General features: G+C 51.4%; 8 protein-coding genes across 8 annotated transcripts; 2 read left to right on the top strand and 6 right to left on the bottom strand.

Annotated features, from left to right (window-relative positions):
• Positions 1-146: 146 nt before the first annotated feature.
• AtWU_02035 (ribosome biosynthesis protein MAK16) lies at positions 147-1,285 on the bottom strand (the record flags this gene model as incomplete). Its single annotated transcript, XM_035497149.1, has 2 exons — positions 147-1,077; positions 1,224-1,285. 2 exons carry the CDS (start codon positions 1,283-1,285, stop codon positions 147-149), a joined length of 993 nt encoding a protein of 330 aa, XP_035353042.1.
• Positions 1,286-1,643: 358 nt separating this feature from the next.
• Positions 1,644-5,049, bottom strand: AtWU_02034 (FAR11/STRIP family protein; the record flags this gene model as incomplete). The annotated part of the gene is made up of 5 exons (XM_035497148.1): positions 1,644-2,472; positions 2,522-2,651; positions 2,703-2,875; positions 2,933-3,045; positions 3,097-5,049. 5 exons carry the CDS (start codon positions 5,047-5,049, stop codon positions 1,644-1,646), a joined length of 3,198 nt encoding a protein of 1,065 aa, XP_035353041.1.
• An 894-nt stretch (positions 5,050-5,943) lies between these two features.
• AtWU_02033 (phosphatase PAP2 family protein) lies at positions 5,944-6,809 on the bottom strand (the record flags this gene model as incomplete). Its single annotated transcript, XM_035497147.1, has 3 exons — positions 5,944-6,410; positions 6,479-6,668; positions 6,762-6,809. 3 exons carry the CDS (start codon positions 6,807-6,809, stop codon positions 5,944-5,946), a joined length of 705 nt encoding a protein of 234 aa, XP_035353040.1.
• Positions 6,810-8,120: 1,311 nt separating this feature from the next.
• Positions 8,121-9,953, top strand: AtWU_02032 (RBR-type E3 ubiquitin transferase; the record flags this gene model as incomplete). The annotated part of the gene is made up of 1 exon (XM_035497146.1): positions 8,121-9,953. One exon carries the CDS (start codon positions 8,121-8,123, stop codon positions 9,951-9,953), a length of 1,833 nt encoding a protein of 610 aa, XP_035353039.1.
• Positions 9,954-10,805: 852 nt separating this feature from the next.
• AtWU_02031 (uncharacterized protein) lies at positions 10,806-13,662 on the bottom strand (the record flags this gene model as incomplete). The annotated part of the gene is made up of 7 exons (XM_035497145.1): positions 10,806-11,587; positions 11,665-11,883; positions 11,944-12,434; positions 12,491-13,305; positions 13,362-13,410; positions 13,473-13,480; positions 13,567-13,662. 7 exons carry the CDS (start codon positions 13,660-13,662, stop codon positions 10,806-10,808), a joined length of 2,460 nt encoding a protein of 819 aa, XP_035353038.1.
• Positions 13,663-14,195: 533 nt separating this feature from the next.
• On the top strand, positions 14,196-15,012 carry AtWU_02030 (MMtag domain-containing protein; the record flags this gene model as incomplete). Its single annotated transcript, XM_035497144.1, has 3 exons — positions 14,196-14,233; positions 14,300-14,650; positions 14,706-15,012. The coding sequence occupies 3 exons, from the start codon at positions 14,196-14,198 to the stop codon at positions 15,010-15,012; spliced, it is 696 nt and encodes a 231-aa protein (XP_035353037.1).
• Positions 15,013-15,103: 91 nt separating this feature from the next.
• Positions 15,104-17,948, bottom strand: cwh41 (mannosyl-oligosaccharide glucosidase; the record flags this gene model as incomplete). The annotated part of the gene is made up of 7 exons (XM_035497143.1): positions 15,104-15,352; positions 15,411-16,320; positions 16,380-16,758; positions 16,818-16,863; positions 16,915-17,072; positions 17,141-17,620; positions 17,702-17,948. 7 exons carry the CDS (start codon positions 17,946-17,948, stop codon positions 15,104-15,106), a joined length of 2,469 nt encoding a protein of 822 aa, XP_035353036.1.
• A 289-nt stretch (positions 17,949-18,237) lies between these two features.
• AtWU_02028 (NAD(P)/FAD-dependent oxidoreductase) lies at positions 18,238-19,559 on the bottom strand (the record flags this gene model as incomplete). Its single annotated transcript, XM_035497142.1, has 2 exons — positions 18,238-19,430; positions 19,520-19,559. The coding sequence occupies 2 exons, from the start codon at positions 19,557-19,559 to the stop codon at positions 18,238-18,240; spliced, it is 1,233 nt and encodes a 410-aa protein (XP_035353035.1).
• Between the last annotated feature and the right edge of the window lie 286 nt (positions 19,560-19,845).

The raw sequence follows: 19,845 nt of genomic DNA, 5'->3' as shown, positions 1-19,845 counted from the left end.
ATGCATGCCCGATCGCAGCAGAGCAACAGTAATAACAGACACAAAACAACTCTAAACCAGACAACGCCATACAGTACACGAAAGCAGCAGCAGCAACATCAACATCAACAGGAACCCGTGCTTTTATGTTCAATGTCTCACTCCCTTCAAGCCATGATGCTCTCCTTACCAGCACCCTCGGTCTCGTACTCGATCTCAACACGGGGACCCTTCTTCCTCGGCTTAATCTGAGGAGCAGGACGCTTCCGCTTGAATCCAGGCGCAGGCTTCTTAGCCTCCTCATCAGAGTGATGGCTGTCATCCTCATCATCCTCATCACTGTCCTCCTCCTCATCGCTCTCATCATCATAATCGTCACTGGAGTCTCCAGACCCCTCACCAATCCAATCCTCAATATCCTCCAGATCCTCCTCATCCTCATCAATATCACTAACATACTCGACCTGACCAACACCCTCCTCCTCTTCCTCCTCATCCTCGAACTCAATCTCCTCCCCATCATCAAGATCCTCATCCCTCTCACCCTCTCCACTCCTCTCCAACCCACGCAACACCTTCTTCCAGATCCCCTCCTCAACATTCAACGGCCGATCTCCATAAGCACCACTCCTCAACCGCTCAATCAGCTCCCGCTCGATCGCCCTCTCAATCTTTGCCGCACTCTCCGCCTTGCGTTCCCTCGCCTCCTCTCTCCGCCGAATCTTCGGCGCCAACTTCGTCACCACCTTCTCCCCAAGCCTCTCGTCCTCCTTAGCCAACTTCTTCATCCGAATCGCAACCTGCGTCAACCGCGTCAGACGCTGCTTGCACTTATGCACCAGGAACTTCGGCCAGTAGATCAGCCGCTCGTCCAACTGCTCCAGCGCCTTCGCGTAGTTCGAAGACAATCGTATCCGCTCCCACCATTTGCTGGGCATGTGCGCCCGTTCCACCGTCTTCATGTACAGGTACATCGCGCCTGTTTCGGGGTCTGACCGGATCGTGGCGTACCGCGAGTTGGCGAGCGGGCACGATTGCCGGTTGCAAAGTCCGCTAACGTTGTATTCATTTCGGCAGAAGTTTTGGTTCTTGGTAGTTCTATTCCAGAAAGAAAAAAATGGCGATTAGCTTTTATTTAATATACTTGTGGACTATTTTCTCTCTTTTCTCTGGCGGCTCTGGTTGTGATGTATGTGGTAGGCGGAAATTTTTTTTTATAGCGCGGATGGATAGTAGAGACTTACTTGAGCTTGTAGGCGCAGAATTGCTGGTTAATAACCTGCCAGACAATTTCGTCGGACGACATCTTGCCAGATACTTCTCGCGGTGGATTGGTTTTATCCCCGCTACAGTTAAACTTGGTTTCGCTGGGGAGGAAAGGAAAGAGGGAGGTGCTGCTTGGCCGTCAAGGTGATGATTTCTGCCGCAGAAAAAAAGTTGCCGCAGTGATTGGTCACGTGGGGGTCCACTGGGCTGCTTATCGATAAGGATGGTCTGTCTGTTCATCCATTCAAAACATTGCAAATGCTAATATATGAGTTGTAACGCAGGAATCTGTGTAGAAAAGAGTGTTGTGCAATTGGGGTATTGTTCATTCATCACATAACGTTAACGTCTATCGTATGTACCAGGTCTAATAAATATCATAGGCTGTGGTAGTAGGATTACCATCCTTCCATTTGCAGTGGAGCTCCGTCCCATTCGGTCCCCGTTCCGTTCACCATAGGCCCGCCCATCTCAGCGTCGTCGCTGCCTCCAAAGGATTCTTCGCCTGCCATGCCCCATCCCATTGCTTCGAGCTCCCGCACGAAGAAATCCCGCTCTTCTTCCATCATGGATGCGCCTTCTTCACCTCCCATCACGTCCTTGTACCGGCGCAGATGCCACCAGTGCGTCAGTCCGCGCAGTGCCTGCTCCAGTGGCAGTGCTTCTTCCACCTCCGAGTCGATGTCTCCGCCAGATAGCCAGTCGTCGCGGAGCTCTGGTCGGCAGTACAGATAGATCGCCGTGATCACCCGCATATTACTCTGTCGCCATTTGCGTCCACAGTAAGGCACCTGTGATTTGAAGAGCTTGAGCGTGTAGAACCGCAAGTGCGGATCGGGGATCTTGAGCCCTTTGCGAAGGATAGTGCTTGACTTGTACTGCACCAGGAGGAGGCATCGATGGGCCTTGTCGCGGGTGATCTTCTGCATGATGTGGAGGTAATTGATCGCTGAGAAAAAGTTGCGGAATGAGAACACGGTAATCGGCTCCTTAGGTGGGGGAGCTGTAGGGTAGCCTAGCTCGTCAACTTCCGGACGGTGAGGCCCTTCCATAAACTCAGGAACAGATACTTCGGGCGACACTCCGCGTACTGAATTGCCTGTGTCCTGGCGATGTCGGGTGATGGGCGGAGGGACAGCTTCGTCGTCACTAGGTGAGGAGTCCTCATCCAGGTCGGTTGTCGATTCCGGCGGTTGGTTCGAGTGGATATGGCAAAACCGGAAGAAGCTTCGTTTTTGTTAGTATATCTAGATAGCTGTTTCAGAGGAGCACCTACCCCAGTTCCTCTCGGTCATTCTTCTGCGCTACTGCCTGATCCACATCCTGGTGGGCAAACATCTTCAGAATCAACGGCAGGTAGTTGGAGTCGAGTAACAACTGCGTCATATACTCGAACTTCAAGATATCTGGGGCCTATTAGCACTTTCTTCCACAACATTCAGATCGGAGTAGCTTACGAGATCTCTTGAACCACTTGACGAGCAATAACAGAGATCCGGAGATCGCTTTTCCGGTGATTTCCCGGAGTCGAATGTTGTCGAGCTCGTCGATGGCAGCTTCGGAATTAAGATCAATATGCCCGTTGATATGATTGGCTGGGAACCCATTGATCACCGATCCATAACCATCACTACATATGAGGCATCAGTATATGCTAGGCAATGGGAATTACAGGTGTATCACATACCCCATGGCCTGCGCAGCTTGTCCATTGGCCTGGCTCACCATGGCGCTAACATTCGTTAGGATTATCTTCAGAAAGACAATCGTTATAGACTGTAGATGCACCAGTGCTTGTCTCTGCGAGTCGTAAGTAGTTGTTCCGTCTCCTGGGGCACCACGTAAACTCACGTAGAACGATTCAACGGCATCCAGGCGTTGCTGAATATCCGCATTCTCAGTTTCCTCTTTCGGTGTGCTATCAGTACTAGGCCTCTTCTCGGAGACATTCAAATCTTGCAGCTCATCTGCCAATCCACCAAGGGCGTTCTCGTTCAAAAGAAGCTGGTTTTCATCGGGATACCAGCCGCGGTCGTATTTCATGAAACGCTCTCGTTCTTCCCAGAGTTGCCGCATCGCCCTTGTCATCTTGACATGGGTTGAGAACAGCCTCCCAGCCTCGATGATGGACGCCGGAACATCACTGCCCTGCCACTTCTTTCCCACGAGATTATCTTGCAGCTCTGTGGTGCCCTTGCCTCCGAGGTCATTACTTGAATCATCTAGAGGAGGGTACATGAAAGGAAAGTTCTGGTTTGTCTGGTAATTTTGCTTCTTCCCCGCTTTGCCGCCAGGGCCGATGGGCGACGGTGGAGGAGAGGGTGCCGGGGTAGCGATGTGGACTGGGTGATGGATGATTGAACCACTGCCACCCGCCACGGAAGGGCCAACTCCAGAGAAGGGACCCGCAGAAGAGCCGATCCTGCTGGGATGTTGCGGGAGTGGGGGAAGAATCGAATTATTTTCTAGCTCTAGGGGGACCACAGGAGGTGGCGGATTATATGCAGGATACTTGGATGTGATCTCCTGTCGAAAGTTGTGGTAATCCAAGGGCGAGGCAGTGAGGAAAGGGGTCCTTCGATTAGTGGCTGTTTTTCTTGCCTCGAGGGTCGGCTCCAGTGCTTCCTTGGCCTCCTTCAATTTATCAGTGCCTCCGAAGAAAAGCAGCAAAGACTTCCAAAATAGAAGAATGACTCTGGTCAGCGGAACATTGGCAGAGTCGTCCCAACGCAACCGCGCAATGATTTCCACCAGGAACACAAGCAGATTGGGCTCCAGACTCATGAGAGTATCTCTCAAAGGGGCATTCCGGGTATCAAGAGCGTCTTGCTTGCGGCCGACTTCCACAGACAAATAAAGAGCCGTCAACACCAGATTTGCTTCTCTCTCCAGAGCAGCAACATAGGCAGGGTTGGCGCCTTCTTGTGCCGTGCTGTCCGCGTCCGGTGCGGAGGAACTGCGGTGCCTCTCAAAGACACAGCATAGGCAGTCCATCAGTGGCTGGATACCTGAGCATTCTTGGAGCAGGCAAACATTCTGTTCAATCCATTTGATCTGAAGTGACTGGCTTTCAGCCTCTGCACCTGGCTGAGGACGACCCTCCGGGTGCTCATCCACAACTCGACCGGCCGTCAGGCCCCAAACACCAGTCAAAGCATAGCATATGGCCTCCAAGGCCTCAATTCGGACAAGGACTGCACGGTCACCTAAGTTATTAATAAGCTGGCTCATAAACGTCTTTCGTAATTCATAAGAGGCGGTGATCCAGGACTGCATAGCACTGTCCACAGACTGGTCTTCGCAGAAACAGCTCCATCTATGGTCAAATGATGACTTCATGCCAATGAGCATGACTCTGTCGAACTCGCTGTACTGGAACCATTCCTCGACTTCCTCGGCGAATGGCTGGGAGTCTGCATACTCGAAAGCATAGGCAGGCTGCTCAACCTTGGGCATCTCCTGGACCAGCTGTTTCAGCTGAGCAAGACTCAATGAATCAGATGGTCTTTCCACATGTTGCTGAACCGGAGCTGGAGGCGGTGGCTGTAGAGGAGGCGGTGGGGCAGAAGCATCCCGACGCAGCTCAGGGCGTTTGGGTGCTCTGTGAATCTCTACTGGTGCTTCATTAGGCGCAGTAGATACATTCTGCTGTGACTGCTCCTGGCGTATTCCCTCAGCTACCTCCTCCATCAACTGGTCATCCGAAACGGGACTGATGTCCGTTCCAGTCTGGTCAACTTCATCTGCTTTAACGAAATGATGCTCTTGCATGGCACTATCCGCAGGCTCCGATGCATCATCCATGTTTGTGTAACTATGGGACAATGAAATTCTAGAGACGACAAATCACAGAAGAAAATAATGAAGTAGTTCAGGAACAAAATCAAGGGTATCAGTTGGAAGTGAACAGGGGGGGAAGCCCGGAAGAAGTTAAAAGAGAAGGTTAAAATCCAAGCGACAAGGCGGGGTGGAAGAGAGAATGTCAGAGACTATCCAACATGGTTATTTAGTCAAGAAAAGGACACATGGTGTCTTTTATGGCGGTTCTGAGGCAGCTCTCTCCGCAGTCTTTGTGAATCGACGATGACCACGCGAGGAGTTTCGGGGAGCTGTCGATCCGCGGGAGCTGCTGGTCACGTGCGAGGAACGCCCCTTGAAGTGGATCTCTCGTAGTAGAAATCAAGAAGCAAACAATAAGAAGGTTTGTTCTCGATTCTACGATTTTAAAAGATCCAAACGCTATTATATTGTCCCTGCAATCTTTCTAATAGTAGAAGTTCATCTTCAAGGCCACGTTCCCTCCCGAGCACTAATTACTTTGTAGTAGTGCTTAGTCCCCGTCTTCCGGTAATATATAATCTGCGGATCTGCATCATATTCGATTTGGTATCATCATAGTCATGTCCAAGAGTTACTATTACTGTAAATCCCTCAACTTTAACAAACTAGTATTAGTATGTTGTACGACCACCCTGCTAACACGCTGATATATTGATGAAGCCTATAATAGTAGTACAGAGATTTGTAATTGTATTATCTGTGACCCTGGGTAGGATCGAACCAAAACGAGAGACTTTCACTTTGTAGGCCTTGTATGAATTTATGTATCAAGGACGGTGAGATCTATGGGTATCGCTGAGATTGGCACGTATATGGGATTGCTCTTCAAATCCGCCGCATTGACATCTTCGAATCGCACTATTCGTTTTTAGATGATGTCTGACCACTGGGCCCTTTCCGCTTCAACTTCCGCTTAGCCTCCCAGCGTTGCCATCCGGCCTCGGCGAGATCTTCGTTCACCACCAAGTCTCTCACACGAAAGAATCGAAAGACCTCGAGATTCAAGGCCCAATCAATCCATCCTTGCGATCGGAGAAGCCCGGTGATAAAGAACCAAGCGAATGCACATATCACACCTGCGCCACATCCAGCCAGGACCTGCCTGGGGGTGTGGTAGTTCAGGTAAATGCGGCTAACGGCTACTGCACCAGCACCGAGACACAATACCAAGGAGATCAACACTCGCATCCAGAAGTGAAGGGCCGCTCCTGACTGCGATAAGCTCGGGCTGTGTCGGTAAATGAGGAAGAGTGATGTATAGACGGCGAGATAGGCCATAAACTGGGCATGAGAAGATGGCATGCCGTAGCCTTTACCCAACATTTCTTTAGAACGTCGTTAGTTACATCCGTTCAGTATCAGAATGCAAAGATCTCTGCACAGGACTACCTACGTTTTGGCCTTTCCTCTTTGACAATACGCTTCAGCACGAAATTCAGTGCCTCGCAACCCATCTGACCCGCAAACATCAAGACCACCTCAGCTTCCCTTGAAGCAACGATCAGGGTAGCATAGCTCACGCATAGCGCTTGTGGCACCAAGGCGAGCCAGGCAGAAAGAAAGGAAATTGGATCACTAGGGTCCTATTGCCATTTGGTGGGTTTGGTTAGCGATGGTCAGGCGTTGAGATTCGGGCTACTCTGGCTATTAAGGAGCATTAACAAAGGAGAACTTACGTAGTGGACGTGAGTCAAAGACAAGGACGCCAATGGTATATCAGCCATTTTGTGTGACTCGAAAGTGAGACCGAGATAATGATTGAGTGTTGTATTCCTCTATATAGCCTTGTTGGGAGCTTGCAGACGGCGGGTAGACAAGAACAAGACGCTACCCAGAATTACAATACCAACTGGCAGAACGAGCTAAACCGAATCAGAAACCGGATCAAGACCGATACACAGACATAACGGTTGAGAGACCTATCCGAGGTAGATGGATGTTGAGATCTAAAATGACCCTGCCTGTTGATCGGGCCGATAATTTTCTAAATCAGGATGGCGAATGTCTGATTGTGACCAGTCTAGGCGATATCATCATCTTTCCCAGGAGAGAAAGGTCACGCGTCCTGCGGATGGTGGCATCGCCGCTTTTGAGTCGCAAGCCCAACACCGCCTTGGACAATGGGCAGAACTAAAAGCGGCGAGAGGAATGAGGGGGAGGGGAAGATCGGGAGTTGGCCTCAGGCTGGCAAGGCTGTCGAGTCACCCAAAAAATAACGAACAATCGAGAACATTTTCATTTCGTTTCATTCCATTTCATTGAATTTCCATCATTCAGTTTTTTGAAAATGATGACCAAACTGGGCAGCAAATCCCGTGCCTGATGCCCATCCCATCTTTTTTTCCCACACACACAACCATGTCCTTTCCTTCTTCTCCTGTTCGGTCCCAGCCAGCTCTTTAGTTCTTGCAACCATCTTCTCTCCTGTTCAACTGCTGCTGCTGCTGTTAATCCTCTCTTATCTCTATCTCGAGTCATCAAATCATGACGCACTTCCCCCCAAAGCCTCGTTCTGATTGCCTCACCTCCTGTATATCTGTACTACAAACCACTACTAGAATAGACACTGCTGCTTCTTGTCTCCTTCAGTCTCGCCCGACCCTTCCCTTCTCCTGTGTTCGTCTATCGGCTCCACTGCCTCCATGACTATTGCCTGGTCCGCAACCATCGGCCGTACCTGAAAGGTGCACCTCCCTCCGGATCTCCGCCACCGGACTTCCTGATTGATAAAACTATCCCCTCTGGCTAGATGCTGATCCATGGACTAGTTATTCTTAATTCTTTGCTCTTTAAACCACCTTCTCCCTCACCGCCCTTAACCTTTTTTTCACTTCGATTGCCTCCCAGGGGAATGAATATTATAGAAAGATCGAAACAGTGACACTACCCGGGGTATACTGCGGCCATACCGTTTCGGCCTCTCTTCGCCGTCAGGCCTTCCTTGCCACCCAACACATCCGACAATTTGCGTCGATCAGCTGGGAGGATTTCGAGGCTATTGATTCATTCCTTACACTGCGGCGGATTGTTTCACCATGACAGAGCTGGACTCGTTTCCAGAAGATGAGCGCTCGGTGGAGTTATCATCCATTGCCGCCATCTACCCAGAGATCAAGTTAGATCCGTCCTCGCCATTCAAAGCATCCCTCACTTTACCGGTTAAGCCGTCTGCTCCCCTGCGTGTCTGCTTCCAGCAACAGTCTGAGACAGAGTTCCCCGCCGTCCTAACTCCTCCCACCTCCGTTGATGCCAACGATCCCGGCTTTTCTTTCAAGACAGGTGACCATAATTCCGCTAGCCTCAATCGCGATATTCATACACTCTCACATCTTCCACCCCTCTGTCTCGAAATCGAGCTCCCCCAAGGTTACCCTACCGAAGAAGCGCCCATCTTCAGGCTTGAAACAAGCCCTCCGTGGTTGCCACCTTCCGTATTATTGGGTCTCTTGGATGACGGAAAACGTCTTTGGGAGGAATGTGGCAAGGACCTCGTGGTATATACATATATTGACCATCTTCAGCAACTGGGGGAGTCGGCTTTCGGGGTTGGCGACATATCCGGTGGCGAAGTTCAACTTCCCCGTGAGCTAAAGATCGCATTGCTGGACTTCAACAACAAAGCCGAACGGGAACGGTTCGAAGAGGAGACTTTTGAATGTGGAGTCTGTCTCGAACCCAAGAAGGGCACGATTTGCCACCGACTCGTGCTCTGTGGGCATGTCTTCTGCGTGCCATGCCTTCAAGACTTTTACAACACTTGTATAACGGAAGGTGATGTCGAAGGTGTCAAGTGCTTGGCTCCTGGCTGCGGTAAAGAATCAAACAGTGCCTCTTCCACCGATGCCCGCCCGAAGAAACGCAAAAAGCAAGATCGAACCCTGAGCCCCAGCGAGCTCCTTCAGATCCCATTGGAACAAGAGACAGTGCAGCGTTATGTTTTCTTGAAACGGAAGAAGAAGCTCGAGGCCGACAAGTCGACTGTGTATTGCCCACGGCAGTGGTGTCAAGGAGCTGCGCGATCCAAGAGGCACCCTAAGCCCGTGGATCCAATGACAGACGACCTCGACGCCTCCGATGATGAAGATGAAGAGGGACCCGTGTTCGACCCCCTAGGGGAGGAAGCTCAGCTACCACCAATGTCCGAGCGTGTGGCCATCTGCGAAGATTGCAACTATGCCTTCTGTTGTGTTTGCAAGAAGGGCTGGCACGGCGAACTCGTACGGTGCTTTCCTCGCCGTGAAGCAGAGCTCTCCGCTGAGGAGAAAGCAACGGAGGAGTATCTGCGTATGTACACCTCGGCATGTCCGACATGCGATGCTCCATGCCAGAAGCAAATGGGTTGCAACCATATGAAATGCTTCAAATGTGACACCCACTTCTGCTATCTCTGCTCTAGCTGGCTCTGCGAAGACAACCCCTACCGCCATTTCAATGACATCAACAGTGGATGCTTCAACCGGCTGTGGGATCTGGAAGGTGGCGACGGCATCAACCCCGATGGAGCCGCAGCCTTGCATCGTGTTCCCGACGAACTGCTCGATTTCGACGATGGCAGCGACGACGAAGACCTCGTAGCTTGGGAGCTTGGCAGACGACCTCCACCCCCTGCTCCGGTCCCTCCAAGAGTCAACAACGTCGCAGCCGGGGGCAATCGCCATCGTGGAAACAACGCCAACGATCTCGACGCCGCAGGCCGAGCAGCCGCCGCCGAAAGGCAAGCTCAAGCACGAGCAATGGCCGAGGTTCGCCGTGGTCCAGATGGCGAGCCTCCCCAAGTCAGACGCCCGGGACTCCAGAGGTTTCTGGACCTGGTCCTGAATGACCGGGAAGACGAATGGGACAGTGACGAGCTAGATGATGATTTCTAGCAACGCCCCCGTCATTTCCACGGGTCTAACTATAACGGAACCTCTCACCACGACTATACCTCTTCTTGGTATCTATACTTCTTATTCATGGATATACCGTATCACGACTCATGTACGTTATGCGAAGCTGCCATTTATCTAACTATGACCTTGACGACTATGACTATGCATGCATCCTGCATTAGCGAAAATGTTCATTGGTATTGGACATCCTTTATCTGTTTTGCATCACATTGCATTTCAACATCCAAAGTTCAATTCAAAGCCGTGTTGATCTTCGTTGGCATGTATATCACGATATGTTCTCTGTTTTAAAAAAAGAAAGCAATTTCCATTTAATCCTCTACTCTGTTACATTTCTTCCCAATCTGAACATTACATCTCCATTACACCATAGGGTAAAGTAAGCCATACATCCGTACAAACCACATAGATACACACACATCGGAGTCAAAAGATGTGTCCATTGAGACCACGGAAATAGAAAAGAAAATGGTGAGGGGCCTCAGATCCCGAAATATAAGAAACCAAATAACAGAGAGGAAAAAAAAACTTCCATCGAGTAACGTAACCCAGTCTTAGATAGAGGACCCCAGCACCCCCTGGACCTTCCTACTTCGAAGAAGATCCATGAACACACACAGCGCTGTGCTAAACAGTTTCAGTGACATGAATAACAACAACAACATCAACGCGCTCCAAATAACGCCCCTTTTTTCATGAATGCGAAGTGAGGAGCGAAACGATCGATGATTCACACGCTCACGCTCACGCTCACGCCTTAATACTTTTCATCATACCATTTTGAATTTTAATATCAGAATTGGTTGCATATAAGGGCCAGAACAGGGCCTATACAAGGAGAATATCATCTTCCTCGTCGAGATTCTGCCCGTTTGGACCACTATCTGTAGTGTTCCACTTATACCAGAACTCGTAGCTCATGATGGTGTGGTCTGCGTACATGAGCATGAGCCGGTAATGGCGCGATGGGTTCCAGCCGCGCCAACTTTCCTCGGGTTGGTAGGCACTACTTGCACGGGCGTGGCATTCAGGTAAGCTGAGCGGGGGTGGTTGGGGGCTGTCGTCATCGGCAGCGGCAGTTTCACTGGGATCGACTTCGGAGTTGTTGAGTTCTTCGTTGAAGGAATTCTGTTGTAGCATGACGCTGCTTGATAGGGAGGAGTTGTGTTCGTCGTGACTTAGGTACTTGAACTGGAAGGCGAGGTCGTCGGGCTTGACGTCGCGGGGGATGTAGGGCACGTCTGGTGGAAATTCGAAACCTTGGATGGGACTGACGCACATTCCTAAGATGGGGATGAGAGGACGGTCGCCGTATTTTTCTTGGCTCTCGAGTGGTACGATCCAGTCGACTCGGAATGATATGCCAGTGGTTTCGGATTCCGTGAGGGCTATGACGGCTGCGCGGCCTTTTTGGGATGCGGCGATCACGATGCCATGTTCTGGGACATACTTGACCATGTTGAAGCGATCGCAGGCTCGGATGGAGACGACGGGGTGGGTGAAGGGTTGTCGTAGAGGGTCGCCGCAGACGGCTGTGGCGTAGTTTGCAAATGGATGGGGTATCAAACGGATGTCTGTCTGTGAGAAGTGTAGGATGGGAAATCGGGAACCTGCTGGATTCGTATCAGAAATGTTATCAACAGGACAATGTCTACAGGGGGGGGAAGCTGAGAGTATACCAACTCACCGTCGAGTAGTGGGTATGGGATAGGTCCCGCTGCTGATGTATCGCTATTGTAGGAGGAACTACTGTCGGCATTATCCAGCTCATGATCGGAACTGTAAGTGCCTCCAGCCAGGTAATAATCTATTTCGTCCTCATAGAATTCGGTGCCGGGAGCTTCGCCGCCAAGAGCCTCGAGAAGTGCGAATTGAAGGAACTCCGGTGTGGTCAAGGGACCCGGGCCTATATGAAGAGCGTCAACTCTCTGAACTGTGCGATTTAGTGACTGGAAATGCCCATTACCTGCTGCATTATGCGCCCCAACATCCACATCGGAGCCGTCGCGGCTCAAGTTGTCGCCATATACAGACCCGTTGACGGCTCGGTGGCTGAATGTGTCGGCAAAATCAGAGGGACGAATATTTCCCGTGGCCGTGGACAAGCCGTTGGCATCGAGAAATTCTGCAGACGCGCCATCGCTTGGATACCGACGAAGTGCCGCTGAAGTGCCGTCAGCAAAAGCAGCCTGGGAGGCGCCGTTTCGTCTGCTGATGCAACAGTCGGCTCCAAATATGTCGGGCAAAACAGGTTCCTCTGACTCGATCTTCACTGCGGGTGGGAAGAAGTTGTATATCTGCGAAGCGTTCGGTATCCGACTGTTCGCTCTCGTCAGGTCATAAACGGTCCGGCCGTTCTTTGCCCGGCGAATGGGTGGGCCACCGCAAGCTTCTTCAGTAGACTTAACACGATGGAAGGTCCGCGGGTCGAGGGCAATTACAGACCAGCCACGCTCACTATTTCCTTGTCAGTGGTCTGAGTCCTAGTGCTCAAGCTGGGGATGGAGCTGTACTCAGAACGTAGGGTCTCTGGGAAGAACTTGAAAGAGACATCATTGAAGTGATTAACGTTGAATGGGCCAAGACTATCCCATACCCGCCATACAAGCAGCCTATTGTCGATATCTGTGCTGACCATCCAATTGCCGTTAGGGTCGAGATCGCACTTCAAGAAATCAACACAAGGGATATTAGCGTAATGGCCGGTATAAGTCAGCTTGACATTTCGTGTGCGGTGTCTGGCTGGCATCAGATGCCGCAGCTGATTGAACTGGTCCTTAGTCCTGACCTCCAGCCAGGTCTGGCCGTAATCGATCATATCATCATCTTCGTCTGGGTGATAGCTCGAGCTACTGCTATCCGAAGTGGGATTCACGAGTGCAAAGGCAAAAACGGTTATGAGACCCGTGTTCGCGCTCACTGCAATGAGGCGGGCGAATTTATGGATAGCCAGGCCCCAGGCACTAGCTTGAACAAATTCCACAAAGAACGGATCCACCTGGGATCCATCGAGGGGACGCTCTTCCTTATTTTCTGCCGCTCGCTTCAAGGCAGAGAAGATGGCCTCGACCCGGTAACCGCAGACGTTGCCGGAATCAGTGACAAGTAACAGGACCTCGTCTCGACCTAAATCATCCACAAGGAGATTGTTGATTGCATGTGGCGAAGCTGGTGCAATATAGCCGCTAGCATGAGGCACTTTCATTACTGGAGTTATTATCATTTCGGGTTTGTTTCCCAGCGTCTGAAACGACCCTGATGGCTCCCAGACATAGATTTGGTGACTACAGGCGACGAACAACAAGTTTCGGCGTTGGGAAAGCGCCATCTTCAGCAGGATTAGCACATGGAACTCACGCAGAATAAGGAAGGCAGCAATAATACCAAGTTGTTCCTCCAAGTGGCGGTCTGAGGAGGGAAGGTATCATCTGCGCTGCAGTTTCGTTCAGCATCGCCAACAGACAGCGGTTCGGATCATGGCAGCAGTAAACATACGAACAGTACTTGGCGGGAGGGTCAGCAGGGCTTGTAGGTCCAGTTGCGCATTGGGAGCAGCTTTCATGACGGTGGAAGAGGGGTAGCAACATACTCTTTTGGACCCTTTCTCGACATTCAAAGGCCGAAGCTGTAGACCATCTCGAGGCCGCGCTTTTGGCAGCTTACCAGCATCGCTACCGAACGCCATGTCGGCAGCCCGCAGTCGCTTACGGGGAGGATGAGATGGGCTGGATACAAGGACAAAGTGTGCCGAAGTATAGTTCCGACGATCGACCACTCACGTTTGAGGTGTACGGATCGGGGGAAGTTGAAGGCGGCAAGATGACTACCGACATACACAGGCGTCGAGGGGCAGTTCTGGAGTGAATAACAAGCTCGGTGACATCACATGGAGTCGAACGATGGCCGGGTTTGTTGTCCGAAGCTGCGGCGGGACTGGTGAGTCTGGCCAAGACACATACCACAAGAGTAGAGCGATCTAGAAGTTCCTGCTCAGGAACTCACCTCCGGGTAGATGACCATCACAAATCGGATTGTGCCTCAAAACAGCCGGGCTGATATGAGGTCACCTTCAGCCCGTCCTGGCTGCCTTAGGCACAAAGATACGCACGTGCCACCGGTGGTTCTCCGGTAGCTTCAGCTTCAACTTCCCCGATTCATCCTGGGATACTTCCCCGACGTGTTTCAAACCACTACTTCCTGTTGGGTTAATTCTCAAAAATGGATCTCGTCGCAGGTGTTCGGAAAGAAGGCAGCCGGTTAGTCACTCCAATTCTACCCACCCTTATCATGAGATAATATCCTAAACTAACTGTCACCCCCAGCGGCGGCCGCGGCGATTTCAAATGGTCCGATGTCAAAGATTCCGCGCATCGCGAGAACTATCTCGGCCACTCAGTCATGGCTCCTGTCGGACGCTGGCAGCAGGGAAAGGATCTAATGTGGTACGCAAAGGGAGACGGTGATGACGAAGATCAGGCCAGAAGGGAACGTGAGGAGAAACAGCGCGTCAAAGAAGCTGAAGAAGAAGCGATGGCACGAGCTTTAGGTCTTCCGATACCGCCGAAGGCGTCAGACAATGCCAACTTGGTGCCTCTTGGGGACAAAGATGGACAAAAGACAATAAAGGAGGAGGCTACAGAAGATCACGATGAGGAAGAAGGAAAGGGCCTTGGGTATGGCTCGTCCCGACGCAGCGGCCGTAGTCGAAGCCCGGGGAGGGACCGAAAGCGAGACCGCCCAGGCGACAGAGATAGGGACAGGGACAGGGAACGAGAGCGCAGGCATCGCAGGCACGGTGAGGAGCGTGAGCGACGTCATCGCAGTCATCGCCACAGATCTAGAAGTAGGTCGCGCGATCGTGATCGCGAGCACAGAAGAAGACGCTCGCGATCACGGTCAAGGAGTAGAGACCGGAGACGTGACGACCATAGGAGACCGCGAGAGGATCGTCATCGCGCTCACCCGAGAGAAAGGGATTCTCCCGACCACCATCGACGACGCTGAAACTAGAGTCGCCAATCCTCGATTTGCATGACTTTCTCGGCGTTTGGGATTTAACATTGTACAGACTTTGATGATACTCCAGGATATCTAAACTATACCATACATACTTCGCTTATATGGACTTACAGCTCATCATGGCCCTTCTGCGCGCTGGCGGGCAGATCGGGCATGGACATCATCTTCACCACCATACTGGTCCAGCCGGTGAAGTGCTGGGCCCGCTGTCCGTTTCCGGTCTCGGGGTTATATTGCTCCCAGGCAAATCCGGTCTTCTTCCACTCCTGGAAGACATTCTCAACAAGGTTCTTGCGCAGGTTGGAATACAGCTCACGAGCCTGTTCCTTGTGAGGGCCGGAAACGATGGCAATATCCTAGAATGAAAGGTTAGCATTATTGCGACAGTTGTGTCTGGAGTAGATAACTACTTACGTAGAGGTTCTTAAGCACCAAGTAGTTAATGTTAACCCAGATGGGGCTTCTCCAGTAGTTCTCAGCAGTACCGTAGAACTGGTCCTTCTTGCTCAAGCTGCGAATACCATAGTCGCTCCAGAGCTCCTCCGGGTCACCAATCAAATCCAAAATGGCCTTCAAGCGGGGGCTATCCGGGCCCAGCATGCCAGTGAGGAAGGGGAAGATAGAAATATAACCCTTGTGGCAAACGTGGACGTGCTCCTCGTATTCATCGATAGTCGCATCGCAGTAAGTACGAGCGTCATCATCCCAGTGCAGATCATCAATGTTTCGCTCGATGGCGGTCTCGTAGGTCTTGAACACCTCGGCGTCCTCTGTCTCCCCAATGGTCACCGCAATACGACGAAGAGCACGAGTCATCATGCCCATCCAGCTCATGAGGTCGACGTGCAGCTCACCAGGGTGGGGAGGTTGAGGCCGAGGATAATCATCCAATCCAGAAGTCAGGATATGCTGGACCGAGCGTCCTCGCCAGCGGTAGGCTTCCCTAGTAGAGTATGCCTCACGGTCGTAGGACTTGATATCGCCCTTCTGGGTGCTTCTGTACCAGTAGTAGTGCTTCTTGAGCAACGGGTAGATTGAACGGATAAAGGCTTCACCCAACTCGGGTTGGTCGACAAAGATAGAGCGGAGGTTGTCAGAGGCTCCAGAATCAGCGTATGTCTGCATCGAAGCGTTCTTCTTCGCATCCAGCTTATCGATGAAAGCCTCGAGGATGATGAAAAGAGTCGGGGGGTTGGCATAATGAGGGTATTGGATCGTGAACTCCGGAGGAACCTTGCTGCGAGCCTCGGATCCGAGAATCTGCTCTCTGGCAATCCAACCATCTTCATCCATCAGGTTAAGCCAGCTCTTGACGATCTCAAGCCTTGTTGGAGTTAGTGGGTTTGCAAGTAATGCTGTGAGACCTGGATTTCGGAAACTTACGCAAGGTCTGTATCCCAGTCAATAACAGGAATCAGGTGGAAACCTTCATCCCAGAGGAAGCCTCTAGGGAAGAATGGGCGGGAGGGAACGCAAGTGAAGAGATCCTTCGGGCCTTCAAGAATAGGCTGTGCCCGACCCCTAGCCTCTGCAGTTTCTTCCCAGAAGCCCTCATTCTCCTCGTCATACTCCGGTGCGGCCGAACGATCAACGATGTCTGTTCCGTGGAAGAATCCAATGCCACCGACAAGGTTCGAGAGCATGGACTTGGAGAATTCGGTGTATTCCGCAGTATCGAATGGCGCTTGCGGGGGGTGGATGCTTTCAAACCGTTCAGAGAACTCAAGAGAGGCGCTTGAGATCTGCTCAGTGAGAAGCTCGGCTGTTAAACAGACTCGTTAGTACAGGATAAACATCCAGGTCGAGGGCAAAATGTCTCACAAGTCATAGGCTGCGGGGAAGATGCAGAAGAGAAAAGAATATCGAACTAGCAACAGTGAGTAACAATCTATAAGTGGGGCAATCCTGCACAAAATACCTCGAAAGAGCCCTTGAAGACCTTCTGCACCAGATGCATATTACCATCCCCAGGCTCATTCTTGATGGTGAAGAGCTGGTAGGGAGGGGGAGGGTTCTCCGATCCATACTTCTCGACCATTTCGTCGACCTCCTTCTTCATCTGAGTGAACATGATAACTGCGCATAAAGTTAGCTGTTGTTACCCAGAATGCATGTAATGCAACATCGAGCAATGGGAGCCGAACCTTTAGTCTGCCAGAGCTGCTCCGGGTGCATGGTCAAGCTCGACACCAAGGTACGGTCCAAGGGCTTCTCGTCATAGGTTGGGTGACCATGCTCCGGGTACTCGTTGCTCTCAGGGCCAGAAGTAACATCGATCGAGAAATCACCGAGATCCGTTGTAAAGCCACCCAACTTAACATCACCCGCAAAGCCGTGAGGATCTTCAGGTTGGCCCTCAACGCCCAGGTTGCCAAGTCCCTCCAAGCCTGCATAGAATAGAACGGTTGTGGGCTGATCGGGATCAGCATCTTCGCGGGGAACACCCTTCACACGAGCAGCCCAGCTGCCTCCATGTTGTCCACCGGGGACCTTCACGAAATCGATGGTCAGATCAACGGAGTTTCCGGCATCATGAATTGTCTGGCGGCCACCCTTCCGAATGTCGTATTCATCCCAGCCATAGCCAGCCATGCCTTCATTCTGCTCGCAGGTATGTCTAAAGTCTTTTGAAAAAGGTCAGTTCACAGTTGGGCGGATGCAATTGTTAGAAGGAAGAGACCGGTTTGCTTGTTCCGGACACATACTCTGTTGCGCCGTGGCATAATTGTCCACCTTTGCCCACATCAATCCTGCAAACAGACTGTTCGGGATGCGAGGGCGAACCCCAAAGTAGAGGTTCGGTTTATACGGGCCCCATAGTAAAGACTGGTTGTTGGCTCTCGCTACCTCGCTGCTTAGAACGGAGAGATCATCGGCCGGAGCTTGACTAGAAAGCACCGCAGCGGCATTGAGTACCGGCGTTAAGAATGCGGATATCTTAGAAAGATGCATTTTCTATATCGAAAGCATCCAGAGCTAAATTCAAACCTCAGAAACTGAGGATAATCATGGAGGGGGCAAATTGACACCGATGCGGTTCAGTTCATGGGAAATGCGCGTTTGTTGTTACTATCTGGCATCTGCTGGAGCGGCCGGCCTCCGCTCCGCAAATTACGTGGCCCAAGCTCCACCCCCCGACAATGGGTCCTGCAGCCTGCAATAAGCTCCTGCTAGAGAGAACTATAATTCTACCTGCAATTTATGCATTTGACGTGCAGAATACTATCTACAGGCTTCTATTCTACAGGAAATTCCTTGGATCCAGTGAACCGATCTTCGCACTTTTAGCTGCACCATCGAAGACGAATTCGCTGATCAGCTTGCCGGTACCCGGGGCGTTTTGTATGCCCCAGCAAGTATGGCCAGCAGCAAGGTATAGCCCCTTGGTGCCAGTATGACCAATCAATGGACCCCCGCGTGCAGCAGCCACATTAGGCAAATAACAAGCTTGCCGGGCTAAGACTTCGCCATCACGGAGTCGATCAGAGATGCTGCCGACCTGGTTGATGATATCCTGGCATCGCACTTGATCTACTTCCACATCTGCGCTGGTTTTCGGAAGCGGAACAACGTGATCGCCTTCACCACATGCATAAACTGTATTATCTGGGCGAGCATAAATCTCCGGCGAGGCCTCATCAGGTCGAGATGGCTTCGTCGGGTCGAAGTTGGCCGGGAGGTCAATGCTGGTGAAAAGAGTGTATGCGCTGACTGGCTCAACTGGCCGGATAACAACACTGTGTGCGCGAGTCGCCGTGATGGGGGCTTCTGGCAAGACCGACCTCGTCCAGGGACCGGCAGCAACAACAACGTCTGTTGCTGAGATGCTGTGCGATTCACCCGTCTTCTTGTCAGTATACGATACTGACTGGACCGCATCTCCGGAATAGTCGATGCCGGTAACGGAGCCCAGTATTATCTTTGCACCCTTCTCTTCGGCGAGCTTAGCGATAGAAGTCGTGAAGAGATAAGGATGAACCTGGGCTGTCTCTCCGGGATCACTCATGCTTGTGTAGCTTCTCACAGCCTCAGGCTCAAACCAGTCTAGATCCTTGGGAAACTTTGCAGCTTTTAATTTACCCATGGCATCGGAGCTCCGCTTCTGTAGTGACACCGAGCTCCCACTCGCTCCTGCGCTGGCGTCTTTCTTGTCGCTGAGAGGACGGCCCTTAGCCATGAGCTGTCCGCAATTGACTTCTCGATAACCCCATCGATCCTTGCCATTATGCTCTTTAGCCAAGTCCGCATGCAACTTGTAGCTCAGTGGGACGATGTTGCTCGGGTAAGCCCACAATGCCAGAAGGCCTCCTGCTTTGCCCGACGCCCCTCCTGCGATGTCGGATGCTTCAATGAGGGTCACCGAATGCCGTGAAGGGTCAAAAGAAGGATGTCTGGTCAAATAATAAGCTGAGCAGCATCCGATGATACCACCACCTTAATGAAAGAGCCATTAGCACGCATATTCCGGGCTGTGCGGGGTAGATAGAGATAAGTAGATTGATGCGCATGCGGCGCACACGTACCAACGATTACAATTTCACGACGTTCACCAGAGGCTGACATCTTGTGGTATGGCGCAATCCTTGATGCTAAAGCCCTCAGAGAAGCCACGACGGCGAGATGACGAGAAATTCAAAGTAAATGACGGGGAGTCGAATTGGTGTCGGAAGCCAGTCTTTTAAAGAGGGGCCTATACGTCACAGAGGTCATGTGCCGAGGATCCTGATAAGTCTTGATTATATTACATCTGCCTTGATTCGACCTACTAAGAACCAATGCAAGGATATAGACAGGCTTTGAAAGGTATCTTATTTGCTTGAAAAAAACAGTCGAGCGACAACAAAAGAAA

This window comes from Aspergillus tubingensis (genome assembly GCF_013340325.1).
Source record: "Aspergillus tubingensis WU-2223L DNA, scaffold_3, whole genome shotgun sequence".
Classification (NCBI taxonomy): domain Eukaryota; kingdom Fungi; phylum Ascomycota; class Eurotiomycetes; order Eurotiales; family Aspergillaceae; genus Aspergillus; species Aspergillus tubingensis.
The sequence above is the reverse complement of the archived record's forward strand: the minus strand, read 5'-3'. Positions and strand labels throughout refer to the sequence as shown.